Source organism: Ovis aries, chromosome 1 (assembly GCF_016772045.2).
Source record: "Ovis aries strain OAR_USU_Benz2616 breed Rambouillet chromosome 1, ARS-UI_Ramb_v3.0, whole genome shotgun sequence".
Lineage (NCBI taxonomy): Eukaryota > Metazoa > Chordata > Mammalia > Artiodactyla > Bovidae > Ovis > Ovis aries.
Genome location: NC_056054.1, coordinates 199439872 through 199458315, shown reverse-complemented (window position 1 = coordinate 199458315; position 18444 = coordinate 199439872). Strand labels below are relative to the sequence as shown.

At 40.2% G+C, this 18444-nt stretch overlaps 1 protein-coding gene across 1 annotated transcript in view; it reads left to right on the top strand.

The window, feature by feature from the left end:
* LPP (LIM domain containing preferred translocation partner in lipoma) overlaps positions 1-18444 on the top strand; it is a 750332-nt gene that overhangs the window by 532085 nt on the left and 199803 nt on the right. The window contains exon 8 of the mRNA XM_042233292.2: positions 17299-17425. Coding sequence (XP_042089226.1) covers positions 17299-17425 — 127 coding nt within the window. The remainder of the gene's footprint in view (positions 1-17298; positions 17426-18444) is intronic.

Genomic DNA, 18444 nt, shown 5'->3' with positions numbered 1-18444 from the left:
GATACCACACATGATATATTAATAGCAGCCAAGTCCACGGTCTGTAGTTGTGCTTCAGTCCTGGCTGGGATACCTTGCGTGCTCTACTTACAACTCTGGGCTTCAATTTCTTCATCGCTGAATGAGGGCAATAAGAGTAACTGCCTGAGCAGGAGGTTGGGAGGCTAAGGTGCATTTGAAGTCTTTGGAACAGGGCCTGACTCAGTGAATCTTAGAAGGGATGATGAGGGGGAGGGGGATAGCATGATTTGTGTGTCCCCTTTATGCATGTTGCTATTCACAGACTGCGTGAGTAGTTTCACCCCTCCCTCTCCCTTTGTTGGCCCCAAGAAACATGCGTATTAAGAGGTTGAAAATCATAGCCATTGGCAGGAACCAGACCCAGAGAGGAGAAATGACTGAATTGCAGTCAACAAGTTGATGGCAAAGAGGGGCCTAAAATTCCTAGCCATCAGGTTGCTCTATTTGTTTCCTATGTGCATTTCTTAGTTGGAGAAAGTAATTTTTGTGGATTAAGCTACAGAAACAGTAGAGTACATCGCATTTTTCAGTCTGGCTTTTATGGTACTATAGGCTTTATATGACAGTGCTTCATATCCACTGGGATGTAAATACCTAAAAGGCAAATGGAGAGCACTCCTGAAAACGTACAACCGAGCTTTATGTAAAGGCAACATGTCCTTCTATGAAATCTGCAAAAACAAACAAACAAGTGAATAAACAACTTCCATCCCAATCCTCATCTTTCGTGTGTTGGCACAGCCCTTGCAGCAAAAGTCCAGAGCCCCCATGTTTCTCTACTCTGATGTTCCTCTAGGAACACCTCTAGCCCTGAGGTGTCAGCATCAGAAATCATCACAACCACTTCAGTGCTTGTTTTCTTCAGTCTCTCATTAAAGCAATCATTTCTTTAAGATTAGCAGTGAAAAGCAAATATCAGTGAGTAGTATTCACCTGAGCCCAGAACAGCTGACCTGCAGTGCTGAAGTCATCGGCTAATCTGTAGAAACTTCTCCCACAGCCTCATGCAGGATGGATGCCCCAGAAGACAGTTCCCTCTCTTTCACCAAAATATCACTGACATCTTCATGCACAGACAGTGACACTAACAAAAGGGAGCATAAAGAGGCATAAGTACCAAGGGTCAATTGTATATGATTTTTACCTGATATGAAAAACGGTAACTTATCAACTTGACTACCTCACGCTTCCCTCTTGGGAATCTTCACCTGGAATGTCATTCTTGCTACATCTCTGGATGTCCAAATTACATCTTTGTGCAAGACATGATAAAAATGCCACCTTCTCTTGTGAGTATCCTTTCATCTGCCCAACATGAGCCACCTCCTCTTTCTCTGTGTTCTGGTAGCGTTGATTAAAACATTTGACTTTGGTTATTGTATTTTTGGATATGTTACTTTTGCATAGTTCCAGCTGTCTAATATTTCCTTCTACATCTCTTAGAGGATAGGGCCATGTCTCAATTATATTTTTAATTTCTTTAGCACTAACACTTGCTAGGCACTCAGCAATTGTACTTTGAATAAATGTATTACTTACAGTCATCTTCTCAGTTATGTTTAGTTTATGTGCTATGAAGAACTTCCCAGGTTGCATCTCATGTGAAGCAATGTGATCCTCAATGTGCCTGATTTACTGTAACATCTTGTCCTTGTTCTCCTAAAAGCTCACTTTATATTCAAAAAGCATTGGAAGCTGAGTCCATAACATTCAGCATTGTCATGAGGGTTAAGACACTACTGAATGACCTGGGTCAGTTACTACAATATATCTCTTGGTTAGAAAAAGAATAAAGCAGTTAATAACTTGCTTCCTACTTTATACAGAAGAATAGTTAGAATGACAGAGATGGTGAAATATGGACACTTTATGATGACATGCATGGTGGTGTTACAACAATAAACTTTTGTGTTTATGGCACTTAATCATAGAAAATCCACTGCATTCTTATTAGAGTGACACTTTAAACCCCATCCTTCTGGGTCTTAATCTCTAGTTATTACAACATGGGAGACAGTTTCTAGAATCACTGTGCTGCTGCTGCTGCTGCTAAGTCTCTTCAGTCGTGTCCGACTCTGCGACCCCATGGACGGCAGCCCACCAGGCTCCCCCGTCCCTGGGATTCTCCAGGCAAGAATAATGGAGTGGGTTGCCATTTCCTTCTCCAATGCATGGAAGTGAAAAGTGAAAGTGAAGTCGCTTAGTTGTGTCCGACTCTTCATGACCCCATGGGCTGCAGCCCACCAGGCTCCTCTGTCCATGGGATTTTTCAGGCAAGAGTACTGGAGTGGGGTGCCATTGGCTTCTCCAAGAATCCATGTGGTTGGGTACAAATTCTAGCTCCTTCTCACACCAGCTCTGTGACTTTGAGAAAAGCTCTTCAGAATGTCTGTATCTGTTTCTTCATCTGTAAAGTGAGGTAACAGAAGTGCTCATGTTGTTGGATTATTTCAGAGATTAAAGGAGATAATACATCTATAGAATAGTGACTCTGTAAATGGTATTATTGTAAGCCCTGGGCATTGAATAAGACCCTGAATCAAGAAAACTCTCACTGTAGGGAAGTATTTCTTTCTAAGAGGCATGTGTTGATCCATTATTAGAAAACAGTGGATCAGACAAAAAGAGAGGGGTGAGATTGAGGCCAACTTGCCTAGGGCTCTGGACTCACCTATAACAGAAAGTGGCTTATGGGTGCTGCACAGTGTCAAGAGAACTACCCTTTGTTACGTCGAGGAAGGGGAGACTGGCAGGGGAATGGCAGCAGCACAGCCTGAAGACTCCACTGGGGACAGCATCTGTGTGTGCCAGCTGCTGTCAGTCTGTGTAGGCTGGCCGAGAATAACACCATGATTTTCACTTTACAGCGGCTTCCATCTTGGGAGTTCAGAATGCTGCATAAATGGAGATGAGGGCTCCCAACCTTGTGCCAAGAAGGACCATATTTTACAGGGCACTGAGAATGCATAACTGTGCTGAGTGCATCTTTCATGGTGGGAAAACAAAAGAAAAAGAGCTAGTTTCAAAATAGACCTGCTTTCCTGATTTGAGCCCTTCTGTAGTCTACCATTGACTTTTTTAGGTGACCTGCGACAACTCAGTTCCCCTCTTTGACTCTCAGTGTTCTCACTATAAATGTGGGGATTCACCTCCCACTGAATGACCTCTCTAATGTGTCTTCTGTTTCTGGAATGCTCAGAGTGCAGGGGATCTACAGTTACTTCCCAAATAGATTACAGGGTGGCACATTTTGGTGAGGCCTGAGTTCTTATAGAATAGAATATTTCATAGTATTTTATTCATGCTTGTGCTATAACTCAACAGGAAAAAAAATTCTTTCTGTGGTCACTCAGGACTGGTATTATCTTCCAGTTTTTTGTATTAGAGTATCAGTGACCATTTACATGATTTTTCCCCTTGTCTACCTCCAGTACAGTGCTCACTATCATTTCTTTTTTCTGTCTGAAGATTTAGCATTACCTCTCCAGCTGGTATCAGAGACTGACAGAGGAAGTAATCTTTTGACGGGAAGTTCTACTTTTGCTGAATCATGAGTGAAAACACCAAAACCAGCACTATCTCTAAGTCTCTCATTCGGTCTACATCAGAATGACCCAGGACACTTGTTATTTTCTAGGTTGCCATCTTTCTACACAGAGGAAATACTATACATGTACATACTATATAAAATAGAAACAGGCTCACAGACATAGAAAACAAACTGATGGTTACCAGTAAGGAAAGCAGGGAAGGAGTTTGGGATTAGCAGATACAAACTACTACATATAAAAGAGATACACAATAAGGACCTCCTATATAGCATAGGGAGCTATATTCAATATCTTAGAATAAACTAAAATGGAAAAGAATATGAAACAATAATGAAAAAGAATATGAATATTTACACACACACACACACACACACACATATATATATATATATAACTCAATCACTTTGCTGTACACCAGAAACTAACACAACATTGAAAATTAGAAAATTGTTAATATTTGTCACTAAGGAACTTTCCCTTGATAGTTTAAGACATAATACAAGATTAAATCCTCCTAAACATAGTAGATAGGTCATAAAATCCCTCTGAAACACGTGTAGATTGGTTGAGAAGCTGAGCAGCTGGGTGATGTTTCAACATGCACTTTCTGGATTGATGACAGTGTTCAGATTCCAAGTTCCCAGGTGCCATCAAGGTGATCTCTGTGCTTCAGTTTTCTCATCTGTAAAATCGGATCTCTGATCTGATGGGGCTGCTATAGTGATTAAATGAGTTGACATATTTTGAACATTGTCTAGTCCCTGCTAAACTACTCAAGATCCCTTAATTATTTTCAGTCTCATCAATTATAAATCAATAAATACATACAGTACGTATATATTTCTGCCTTTCAGAGTTTATGGAAAGGGATGTTTCTTCAATAGAATTACTGTTATCTGAATTGAAGCTGCTGATCAGTTAGAGATACTCGGTGTTGCTGGCCTTCAGACTCGCTGTCAGGGCATGCTCTGTTTCTCTCTCTGCTGCAGTGCTGATGAATGGCATGAGTCATTCACAGTCCCTCATCCACCTTCCTGCCACATTTGACAGGCAGCCATAGCTCACATTTGACAGACTGTTTGTGAGCATTTAATATAAGTCATGAGCCCCTGTTCAATATTAGCACATGCCATGTATCACCTTAGGTATTACTCACAATGGCCCTGAAATGGAAACATTCCCTCTTCCCTGCCTGCCCCTTGACCCCATTTACAGATGAAGATGCTTAGGCTAAGAGAAATTTTTTAAAAACTTGTGAAATGTTATGCAAAATAAGGAATATAACTTGGTGTTTGAACCAGCTTTTTCTGCTTCTGAAGCCCACACTTTCTCCATTACACCACAATCAATGTTTCTGAAAGTAAATGGGGCCACATTGGTCTCCAACCTCTGGTATAATTAGCATCATGCTTTAATCAGTGAGGTTGACTGTCTTGATTAACCTTTATGACAGATCATGTAAGTTTCATATTTCTAAATGAATATATAGAGGCAGCTGTAAATTAGTGGAAAAACACTGAGCTTGGATCAAAAGACTCATGTTTAACTCCTGGTTCTGCCACTTACTATGGGTGTGATTTTGGCTAAGTCCCTTAACAAAGCACTAAGATGGTTGTTTCTTTGTACAAAAAACACACATTCCTGCCTTGAAAAGTATTAAATGAAATGTAGCATGTGTGAGTATTGCCCTGGAGTTCCTTGTTGCCTGTAAAGGATCATGAAAATGTAAAGGTTTTTCTTCCTTTGTTTTGAATCCTAAAGCCAGCTTATCCTCCCTGGTGTGTTTTTGGCATGCCCCAGTCCTCCATAAACTCTTTCCTCTAAATCCATATCATCCGTTGTTGTATTCACATAGTATCTATTACAGTAGGGGCTCCCAACCTAATGGGGATTCCCTGTTAGGAACCAAGCTGCACAGCAGGAATTAAGTCTTGGGTGAGCAAGCAAAGCTTCATCTATATTTACAGCCACTCCCCATCGCTAGCATCCTCCCAGTCCATGGAAAAATTGTCTTCCATGAAACCAGTAAAAGTTTGGGAATGGCTGTGTTATGGTATAACATGTCTTTAAGGATAAGAATAAGCTCGTAGTCAGTGCTGGTAGTGAATGAGTTCCATGGGCCATCTCATTTAACTCAGGGGGTAAATCCTATTTGACTCCGTGATACCATTTAAGCAGCTGGTATTTACTAACAAGAAGCATCTTGCCCTGAGTCACCCAAGAGTCGAGTAGACGATGTGGAGTTTGAACCTAAGCAGGTAGCCAGCTCTTGGAGCCTAGACTCTGAAATATCTAAGCCATACTGGTTAGCACCAAGAGTGTTTTGCTTCATTCATTATTTCTCCCTCATGTGCCTTGATTTCTTGACTGAATTAAAAATTCTTTAAACTGGAATTTCAATTCCAGTAATTGAGTTGTTGAGTATACCTCAATTATCTTGATGATTGCCATAATGCCCAATTACTAGTATTTGTGGATAATTTAATGTAGATTTCATGAGGCTACAGTTTCCCACACTGCTTCAGTACCCTAGAAGCAAGGACTTTTGACTCCTTCCTCTTTGTCTCCAGAAGCTAATCTTCCACCATGTTGAGCTACTTTGATTTGATTTTCACAGGTCAAGCAAAAAACCTTTTCTCTGTTATTCTCCCAAAGACACTTTGCCTGCCTGCTTGCTGAGGCCCAGAAATCCAATGTGATCAGTGCACCTGTCAGGGAATGGACTTGTTTGCTGCCGGTGGTATTGTTACCGAACAAAACACATGCCCTTCCTTTGCATCCAAAGTGCCTTGGATCGCTGAGCAAGAACATTTCTGACTCAAATGAAAACCACCTTGTGTTAGGTGAAACATGGGGAGTTAACCATTTGTTTGCTGGCGTGCATTTCCCACGAAAAACTCAAAAACAGAAATTTACCTCAGCCATGGAAAGTGATGTGCCAAGCATCATATTTGCATATTAAAACCGAAAACTGATTTGCACGTTATTTCAGTGCCTTGTGTCACGTTCAGGCATCTGTCAAGCCCACTTAGATAGAAACAGCTTGTATAGTAGGAAAGTGTTTCTGTGCATATCTGACTGAAAATCTAGGTGCCTTTTTTTTTTTTTTTTAAAGCAAATTGTCCCCACTTCACGTTCTTTCTCTTCTGGCTCTGTATCTGAAAATGCTAAAGATAAGACTGAAATCTCATGTCTTGCATAGTAGTTCATTTTTTAGGGGCCATTCATTTTTTACTATATTCTATTTATTTAATTTTAAAATATTAAAGAAAAGTATTGACTCAGTAATCCATCATCCTAACATAAGCTGTTAAAATTTTCATATTTGTTTCTTTCCAGTATCTCTTTTTTCTTTATACTTACAGAGACAAACACACTGGCACTCCTGCATATATGTTTGTATACATTTGTTATTATCAGCACACATGTTCGGTCTCTTCATTCATGTCCAACTCTTCGCAATCCTATGGATGGTAAGCCCACCAGTCTCCTCTGTGCATAGGGTTCTCCAGGCAGGAATACCGGAGTGGGTTGCCATGCCTTCCTCCAGGGCATCTTCCCAACCCAGGGATCAAATCTGTCTCCTGCATTACAGGCAGATTCTTTACTATTAAGCCACAAGGGAAGATTACTGTTTTAATGTCGGTCTTTTTTTTAACATGATAATGACTAGAATTGTGAAACAATCTAAATATGTAACAATAAGAAGTTGATAAGGCCCTAGTGAATTAGATCCCTGGTCAAGGCCGAAGCGCTGGTAAGAAAAACACTAAGATGTCTGGCTGAAGATGGCTTTTCTGTGGGGCAGTGCATGGAAAGCAGTGCATTGTCATAACTCTTTCCTTCCTGATGTTGGAGCAACTAGCCCTTTGCATTGTTCCAGGCAACCAAATAAAGATGAAATATCTTTACAACCAAAGTCACTGCCGGGTACTAGTGAAGCACAGCAAAGACCAAGACCTGGTTTTGTTTGAAAACAACCTTGAATAATAGTTCATCCCATTCATCAAACTTCTATGCGCTGAGTCTCGTTGAGGTGAAAATTACCAATGGAAATAACGTTTTGTCATTGCCCTGCCTTTGTTAAGTCAAATCCCTTCTGCATAACACACAAAAAGCCTAATTAATGGAGCAAAGAAATGCAGGTAGGTTTTAGCTCTAGTGCTGTGGAAATGGTTTCTATTAGCCTTGTACAGGAATCAGTTTGCTGGGGATGTTAGCACTTGCCACAGAGGCCACTGGCTTTCTCCTTTAAGGAAGGCCTGCGTTCTTAAAGGATAAAAGTATGGAGAATATGGGAGTCTGGAGAGAAAGAGCAGTGAAATGAGAACTGTGAAACTGGTTGGCAAGAGATCTTTACTTTCCCTTCTTCCTGACCCTGAATATCTAGGGCTCCTGCTTTTCACTTTTCCTAGCAGCCTACCAAGTGGGAGAGCATCCATGGACATGCCATTTTTGCTTGGAGCTCATCTAGGCAGGAAAACATAAGGAGGCTGCTTCCTTCTGAATAACCAAACATGAGCTCTGCTTTACTGTTTATCTTTGATGCCAAAGGCTAAGATGTCAACAGTGTGACAATTTGGAGAACCAGCATAGCATACCTTCACCAAATGTCAGGTATTTCAAGGTTTATAGTTTTAAAGACTGAGGAATTACATCTCTCGCTACAATAATTAATGTGAAATTCAAATAGACTACATTAGACTGAAGTAATTTATCAACAAATAGAAGACTCAAGAGTTACTATTACTCTACAAACCTTCCACTTCCAAGAAGAAAACCATCTTAGTTAGTGGTTTGTAAGTTGCCCCTTCTGGTAATTGTAACTGTCATTTAATATTTCATAAAGCTTCTTCATATGATTTAGATATTATTATCTTCCAGTTTATAGATGAAAAAGTCTAACGGAGAAACAAATCCATGGGGAATTGAAATGGTGCCCTGGACGTCAGGCCCAGGAATAAGGATGCTCAAAGTCGGGGCATTCTTGAGGTCACCCTGACACATGGGGCTGGGAGGGATGGGTGTGGAGGGAAGCCACTTTCAGCTCAGGCTACATCACCATAATGTCCTGGTGTGCAAACACAATGGGCCTTAGTGGACACTTAGCACTTTCCCCAGGATTCAGTGACATCCAGTAACTCCACCATGCTATCATTCAGGCTTATCAGGCCTTGCCTATGTCTCCAAATTTGGCCTAAGAAGCACGATTTAGGGGCATCAATACATGGCATGAGAAAAGGAGTATGAAAAAGAGATTATAAGAAAACCAAGTTTTTGAAAGTTGGGAACTAACTGGCATGGATTTCCAAGCTAGAATCAAAAGTTTAAAGTCAAGTTTTCTAGTGGTCTTCTTTGTGCCTTTAACCATTCATTCTCCAAGAAATGGGGCCTTAGGAATAGAAGAGCTAAGAGCATGCCTTTCTGCTCCCATGAAGCTGTAAGGAATGTTTCACTTGTGGGTTTCTAATTGATAATAGGTAGTTCTTCTCCTGCTCCTTCCTTCTCTGTGACCCATCCATTGCTTTAAATATGAAGCAGGGTGAGTGTTCAGCCCATCTTCTGCCCTTGGCCTGAAGGGGTGCTCCATTGACTAAGCAGTGAGATGTTGAGGATAGAGTGTGATAATTCAGTGAGAGTCAGAAAGTAGAAGCAGCCTCAGGAAATTACAAACTGCAAACTTGACATAGTTAAATAGGGGGAGAAAAAAGAGCAAAAATATCAGAAATATATTTTTTTCTGGCAGGCTTTCAGCTCCAAAACGGGACTAATTCTACCTTTTGAAAGAAGATAATTTCAATGTTTCTTTTTTCAAGAACACATAATTGAAGTTATTTTCCCTCTGAGAGAAGGAACCTCTTGTACATCATTGCAAATGGACAAGAAAAATGAACAGCTCTGGTACCCAGAGTGATAGAGTATTCATTATCATGTAATCTCTCTGAATATCTTGGCTGCCTTTTCCTGGTGTCGTAACTGCCTGGGCGGTGCTTTTCTGGTAAGGTTAAGATTTTCACTAAGTTCAAGTTACCCAGCACTCTGTAACTAGGAAATCAACATCAGAGAAGGACTCGTGGAAGAAAAATGGCCCATGCTGAGGTCAATATCAGAGTAACTCAGAGTCTAATATGATGCCTGATTAAGTAGCCATTTTGTAACATAGATCCTTAGCACGTGTTTTGAAATAATTAAACTGGTGATAACAAAGATTCAAGGAGGCAGGTATTCTCCTAGAGCTCTCTGCTGTTTGCACCTTAGTGTATGCAGTTTGCCATGCTTCCTTTTCTCTTTAGGAGGGACAGAATTCTGCTTTCTCTACCCAAGGAGGAGTGGTGGTAGGAAAGCGTGGTTAACCTTTGTATGTTCTTGATTTCATGCCCCATGTGTAGTGAAAGTTCTGTAGGCTGCAGAAACCCTGTGACCTGCCAGCTGCTTAGTCAGATTCAGAATGCTGAATGAAGTTCTAGATTGGTTCAGGAGATGCTGATAAGTAGCTTAAGTCCTCCTGTGAGTGGAAATCTCTGTGATAATGAGGTTTCCACTTACTCAGTGTGTGTCTGTTTTTAATAAGCTACAAAGTATCTGTCAATATGAGTATCTGTGATTTCACTATAAGTATCTGTAATGTTATGTCCCTTTCATATTATAGGCACAAAAGTGTGATAGACTCAAAGGAATCTTTGAAAACACCATTTTACACATAAAGATACCGAGGTTCAGGGAATAGAAATGATTTGATCCAAATGACTGGACAAGTTAAAGGTGGAACTAAGATTAGAGAGATAAATAGGTCTTTTGTACTTAATAGGTTTTGATGTAAGAAAATATAAAACATTTCAAATACGATGAAGTGCTATACAAATATGATAGATACTCTCATTTATGTTGTTCTTAATCTGGCAGAGGGTTTTTTTGCTCACCAAGCAGATTCTGTCCATGTGCATTTTGTTTACAGAAACTGTCCTTATTTCTTCACAGTGTCATCCATAATCTTTACCAGGGGCCTAGATCCAAATTTGGCTACCATATTCATATTAAGCCTTCCCTGAAATGATAAGTAGCTGCGCTCCTAGCAAGACAAGAACCATGGCAGAGAAGAGCCTGATGTAGATACTTGGACATTTTCTGTTTCCTATCATGTTTGTGTCGGGGAAAAAAAAAAAAAAAACAACCTTTTTTTCATGTCTAAGGAAAAAGTTTTCATTGTAGACAAATGGAAAATATAAATAAAAAGACTGTAAACCACTGGCCCATCACTCTTTAACCATTAACTTCTAAGTGTATATCTTTCCAGTCTCCCTTCGGTAAGTTGGAGGCAGGCAAGCCTAGGCAGTAGATGATTCTCCTCCAGGAGTGAGCTCCCCTCCTTCCTATCTTTCATATGGTCATATCTAACTTCAAGGGAGAATGGAAAATAGTCTAGCTATGAGCTCAGAAGGAAGGGGAAACACATTTTGGTGAGAAGTTAGCAAATTTACTTAGTAAATACCAGTTCTTTTAAGGCATATTAACCATTAAATTGCTCAGAAATAGCATGATGTCTGGTTGCAATTTTTAAGGAATCATTGGCTTAGGTGTTTGAGGTGTTCACCAAAGACATACTTCAGAAGCATGACTTTAGTAAAATCAACCCACCATTTTCAGTTCAGTTCAGTTCAGGTCATGTCCGACTTTTTGTGACCCCATGGACTATAGTATGCCAGACTTCCCTGTCCATCACCAACTCCCGGAGTCTACTCAAACTCACATCAGTTGCGCCAGTGTTGCCGTCCAACCATCTCATCCTCTGTCATCCCCTTCTCCTCCTGCCTTCAATCTTTGCGAGCATCAGGGTCTTTTCCAATAAGTTGGTTCTTCGCATCAGGTGGCCAAAGTATTGGAGTTTCAGCTTCAACATCTGTCTTTACAATGAATATTCAGGGTTTATTTCCTTTAGAATTGACTGGTTTGACCTCCTTGCAGTCCAAGAGACTCTCAAGAGTCTTCTTCAACACCACAGTTCAAGAGCATCAGTTCTTCGGTGCTCAGCTTTCTTTACAGTCCAACTCTCAGATCCATACATGACCACTGGAAAAACAATAACTTTGACTAAACAGACCTTTGTTGGTAAAGTAATGTCTCTGCTTTTTAATAAGCTGGCTAGGTTTGTCATAGCTTTTCTCCCATGGATCAAGCGTCTTTTAATTTCATGGCTGCAGTCACCATCTGCAGTGATTTTTGGAGCCCCCAAAAATAGTCTCTCACGGTTTCCATCATTTCCCCATCTGTTTGCCATGAAGTGATGGGACTGGATGCCATGATCTTAGTTTTCTGAATGTTGAGTTTTAAGCTAACTTTTTCACCCTTCTTTCACTTTCATCAGGAGGCTCTTTAGTTCTTCTTTGCTTTCTGTCATAAGGGGGGTGTCATTTGCTGAGGTTGTTGATATTTCTGGCAATCTTGATTCCAGCTTGTGCTTCATCCAGCCCAGAGTTTCACTTGATGTACTCTGCATACAAGTTGAATAAGCAGGGTGACAATATGCAGTCTTGACGTACTGCTTTCCTGATTTGGAACCAGTCTGTTGTTCAATGTCCAGTTCTAACTGTTGCTTCTTGACCTGCATACTGGAGGAACAGGATGGGGAGACCACTTTCTCCCCCACAAATTCATCAAAAGATCATTTGAATGCTGAGAGCAACTTCAACAAAACAACTTCTGAACAGTGGCAGAGGATACCAGCACCCAGAAAGGCAACCCATTCTCTTTAAAGGAGGTAGGACAAAATATGAAAGATGAAAAAAGAGAGACCATTTTAAATCTCCTCAGCTCAGTTCAGTCGGCTCCTTGTGACCCCATGGACTGCAGCACCCCAGGCTGCCCTGTCCCTCACCAACTCCCAGAGCTTGCTCAAACTCGTGTCCATCGAGTTGGTGATGCCATCCAACCATCTCCTAATGGTTGTCTGTTGCCTGAGACAGTCTTGAGTTTGACCACAGTCCATTTCTCTAGCCTCATCCTAGCTCTGTTCTTCCTCTATTTCTTAACGTTTTTGCTAAGAATGTTGCTAAGAATGTTTGGTCTTTTGTGCATATTGTTCTTGCAATATCTTTACTTTTTTTCTCTTTTTTCCTTTTCTTTTTTTCTTTCTCTCTCTTTTCTTTCTCCTTTTCTTTCTTTCTCTCGCCCCCCTCCCCCCCTCCCCGGCTTTGTCTTCCCTGTTTTTCACCTGGTGAAATCCAGTTTATCCTTTAATCTCAAACTAAATAGTCACCTCCTTTCTGGCAGTGTTCTGCTATCTCAGAACACTGAATTCATACTTGTTTTTTCGTACTTACACTTTACTGTAATTGCCTATTTTCATGTCTCTTTCTTCCTAAACTGAGTTGTCAAGAGGCATGAATCCTGAATAATTTGACTTTATAATGATAGTGCTTAGCACTTGGCATTTCCTTAGGAAAAGTATGTTAAGAGAATTTTGAAAGAGTTCTCTGAAGTTTACTTCTCAATAACTCATCTGTGGATCATGTAATTTTTTTTCACCTTTACTAGGAGGTGCAGGCATTTCAAAGAACACACATGTTAGTGATTAATATTGATACTTATAAGAATGTCTTTTCCCTAGAAAAGGTTAAAGACTGTGTTTACACTTGTTTTGCAGTGCTTCTGTTTCACTATTTAGCAGTAAGCCTCCATTCTGAAAGACATGTTTGCTTATTAAATAATACAATCAATAGATTAAAATCCAAATGACTATAGAATAATAGAGCTATAAGTGCTCAGAGACAACAATGTCGAAGCCCAGAGAGGTTTCAAGTGGAGCCGAAACACACCTGGTCTCAGTCAGGGCTCTGCTATCTTTCAGAGCTGGTACTTCACACAAAGTTGCTCAGTTACCTTCTCTGAGCCTTAGTTTCCTCATCCATAAAAAGGGATCATATATCACACAAGCCTGTTGTATAAACATTTGTAATTACATATATGTGGAAGCAGGCACTTTGAGAAAGGTCATATAGATACAAGGAATTATTATGTCACAATGAGTATACCGCTGATACTATTCACATTTCTACTTTTGAAGACATAAAAAGCAAAAATGCATCACACACCTTGCCAGCCCTCTCTCACCCCTACTTAAAAATTTTCAATTGTGGTCTATTGCCCAGACACAATCTTAGAAACTGCTTAGTAAAAAAATGAATCAGACAGTTATTAATTTTTCCTAGGATGTGTTGAGTTCTAAGCAAGACAGAAATTGAAAGGAGTCACTTCATCCCAATGAGAAAAGTACTATAAACTTCTGCTTTGAGACTTGAACCTTGAAGAAAATCCTGAGCTGTATTTTTCTGAGTATGAGAGACAACTGGGAAGAACTTGAGGTTTTACCAGTATGTTTCCACAGATTTTGAGCATTACCCACTGGAGACAGCACATGTGGAGAGCTCTATAGCCAAAAAAGACCCAGAAACACTGAAAGAGATGATCTCTTGGGGTCTTTAGTCATAAGAAGAAAGAAAGATAGTCTTAAGTCATGTCTAACTCTTGCGACTCCATGGACTGTAGACTCCACTGTCCATGGGACTCTCCAGGCAAGGATACTGGAGTGGGTTGTCATTTCCTTCTCCAGGGGATCTTCCCAACCCATGAATCGAACCCAGGTCTCCCACATTGCCGGGAGATTCTTTACCAACTGAACTATGCGGGAAAACACTCTATTCAAAAGAAATACTAAGATTCCAGGATGCCATTATATGAGATTAGAATCTAAAAGAAAAGAAACTTTCCAAATGTGTTACTTCAGAAACAGTATCAAAAACAAATAGGAAGGAGTATTTGTAGAATAAAAGAAATAATAGACACATTTTTCCCCTCAAAATTGGTGAAACACTATCATGGTAAGTATTTTGAAATTAGACCTCTGCTTGAAATGTATGTTCTTAAAGGTAGAATCTGAACTGCTGGCTTAGATTTACAGAGGACAAACTTGGTTCTCTTTCTTTGTTTATATGAAAAGGAAAGCAAGGAGATATTAGGGCCAAACAATGATAAATTGTGTCCATTCTCTGAGGGTTGGGCTGGAAACAGGAATTATGAGATTTTCTTTACTAGCTGTTGATTTAAATTAAAACAGCCACGACCATTAACATTTCATGCTTTTCTAGCATGTTTCTCAATGGAAAGTAATGCTTGGTTTAAAAAAATGCATAGAGTTTTAGAGCCAGGTGATACCAAATTTGGTGTGTAAGTTCTCTCTTAATTGCAGACCGGCAAAAAAAAAAAAAAGAATATAGATAATTTTCCTATCTCGTCTTCATTGTTGTCACCAGTACGGGGATAGTCCTTTCCCTCTGAGGCAGGTTGGGGGATCCAGAGTCCCTTTGTTACCATGGTTTGAAAGTAGTAGTTAAGCTCTATTTAGCATGAAAATCAAGTTGCCTGCATGAATCCTCAGTCACATCAGTTGTGTCCAACTCTCTGTAAACCCATGGACTGTAGCCCACAAGGCTCCTCTGTCCATGGGATTTTGCCAGCAAGAATACTGGAGTGGGTTGCCATTTCCTGCACCGGGGGGATCTTCCTGATCCAGGAATTGAACTCACGTCTCCTGTGTCTCCTGCATTGCAGGCAGATTCTTTACCACTGAGCCACCAGGGAAGCCCAAGAATCGAGTTATCTTAATTCTCACAGAGACTGTGAGGTAGCATTCCCAAGCCCATTTTACAGAAGAAGGTCTGAAGTTCAGAAAGGTTCACAGGCTCACTTTGTTAAAGCACTGTCTCCAGCCGTAATGCCACTGCTGTGCCATATATTTCTTCACTGTCATTGGCCACGGTAACTTTATGTTCTTATAGGAATATTTCTGTAAAATTTCCATAAAAGTTGATAGCATATATGAGCAATTTGAAATTTAATAGTACTAGCAAATCACTCCAATGTCCATATCTGCATATATCCCCACCAATATAGTGTGCTTTTTGTAAAGAATCATTTGTGTGCGTTTCTCACCCTCACTGGACTCAAGTCCGCTCAAAGGCAAAGACTGTGTCTAACACATCCTTATCTTTGTGGAGGGTACACAAATAGACCCTGTAAAAATGTGTGGATAAACTAATAAGCTAAAGAAATGTGAATGAGTCAAGAGCTTCTTTAACCTCACACTAACCGTATAGGACAAACATTGTTTGCAGTTTAGAGAAGGCCCTGAGATTAATATTTAATGTTCTTAGGATAAATGAGTAAATCTAAGGTGGGCTCTTGTCCTGGCTTTACCTTAATTAGCCCTGCCCTGATCTTTTGGGGCATCAATTTCTTTACCTCACAGTGAGTAGTGAGGTAATGATTCTGTAGGTTCCAGATGAAAGATAATTATAGAGTAAAAGGTCAAATAGGTACTGATCAACAATTTCACATATATTTAGTTTAGAAGGTATTTCATGCCTTAGACATAACACAAATAATTAATAGCCCACTTGGTTGTTGAAATAAATTCTGGTAATATAATAATGAAACTTTTGTACAGGGATATGTACTTCGAGGGATTTTCACATCCAAGAACTCATTTGATATAGTAAAGACAATGTGTGAATGAATATGCAGCTTCAAATTTTGTTGAATTGATTCCTGTAAACTATTCATGAGAGGAGAAACTTGGTCAACAATTTTAAGACTGGATAAACATCAAGGAATTGCATTCCCTATCTCAGTTATTTCCCTTAGCCACTGGGAACATCATCACTGTTATTTCTAAACTTATAACAATCTTTCTGTTTTTAATACTTTGATTGAAGATACTGGGGTATGGTATCGGGAATGGTCAAAGTTAGATTATAGGCAAAGGAAAATGTACGAAATTCCCTCTTATTTACATGGCGCAAGCTATTTTGCATCTGGTAGATTCTTGGCTGATCACCTCAAGTATTCTTTCACTTGACCCTTGATTCCCTCACGTTGCTTTCATCCAGGTGCATCCATCTGTTGAACACCAATCCAGCGTTTAATGCTGGTGATTTACTTTCTTGTTTGATATGTTTGTTTGCAGTGCAGGAGTGGTCTAGTGGGGTGGGGGCGTGGGGGGCACTTAACCTCCTTAACTGGAACACAAGTTCCTTCACATTCTGGACGCCATGTATCCAATAATATTCATCTCCTATCTTATCTCAAGCTTTACATATGGTCTCAAAATATACAACTGCCAGGAGCTCCTAAGCCACCTGGTTTTTTCCTCACCTAAATGTAAGATACTTCAACCCATATATTTCCTCTCCTTCAGCTGAATAAGTCCTAATCTGTGTTGACACCTCTCCTCTGGAATTCTTCCTCTCATGCCAGAGTCCCCTTTGTGCCCCAGTTGTGCACTTTCTACAATCACTTTATTGTTAATTATTAGGGTGCCTATATCTCTTGCTTGACTATAAGCTGCATAAGGGAAGAGAGTGAATATATTCATCTTCTTCTTTTTTTTTTTTTTCACAAATATACAACTGGCACATAGTGACTGCTTGCAGTTGTTGAATGAAATGCAGCTCTATTCTTTATAAACCTGAATTTCTAAAGCCTGATAGATGGCTTATCTAGATAAGGCAAGTGAATAAAGTGGTACTTTCAAGGTCAGACCTTGAATAGCTGATAAAACCAATCAATCCTAAACCCAGGCCTTCTAATAGCCCTGTCCAATGCAAACACTACCTGGTTGCCTTGGTTGATGTCTAGATTGCCCTTAAAGAACTCTCTGTTTTCTGCCTTTCAGGGTGGACCAACAGGGTCCATGGGACCTCCAGCTGCACCCTCCTCATTCCGCCCTGAAGATGAGCTCGAGCACCTGACCAAGAAGATGCTGTATGACATGGAAAATCCACCCGCCGATGAATACTTTGGTGAGTGGGGTCTAGGACTGACTTCTGAAGTAAAGGCTCTGTTCTGTTTTCCTTAATCAGTAATTAGGAATAGTATCAGCCCCACTGGTCGAGGCTTTGAGTCTTGATGCACTGGAGTCTGTGCGCATGTGTTCACACCTGAGTATTCTGGATACTGCTTTGTGAAACTGCTGTAAATGTGATATCTGTTTAGCTTGGACTAAAATTTCAGGAGTTATGCAGAGTTTCTTGAATTCAAATTTTATTTTTAAAGTTAATATTTGACAATTTATTAGCTTCTCATTAGGCAGAGATAGGGTTTCTGTGTGGGTTCAGGAAAATGGAAGACATTCATTTACAAGATGGGGAATTGGGTGGTATCTAAACTCTTTGCTCTTAATTTTTTTCCCCTACTTAGGAAGAGTTTATCTCTTTGTTTTTGTTTTGTTTTGTTTTTACTTCTCCTCAAAACCTGTGAATAATTATCAATGGTTAATCCATCCAGTCCATTAGTGTAATGTCAATTTATAAATTATATGCCAATTGCTGCTGCTGCTGCTAAGTCCCTTCAGTTGTGTCCAACTCTGTGCGACCCCACAGGTGGCAGCCCACCAGGCTCCCCCATCCCTGGGATTCTCCAGGCAAGAACACTGGAGTGGGTTGCCGTTTCCTTCTCCAATGCATGAAAGTGAAAAGTGAAAGTGAAGTCACTCAGTTGTGTCCGACTCTTCGCGACCCCATGGACTGCAGTCTACCAGGCTCCTCCATCCATGGGGTTTTCCAGGCAAGAGTACTGGAGTGGGGTGCCATTGCCTTCTCCGAATGCCAATTATGAGGTATTAAAAATACATAACCTGTCCTCAAGGAGGTTGGAATTATTCAGAAAAGGCAAAAAAGCACACAAATAATTGATAGTCTAGGTATACTAGGTAGAGTTATAAGAGGGACTTAGGTCAAATGTTATAAAATGTAAATGCTCTCTGCAAAAAGAACATTAGGAATGCTTTTGAGAAGAATTAATGGCTCTTGAACCTGGACTT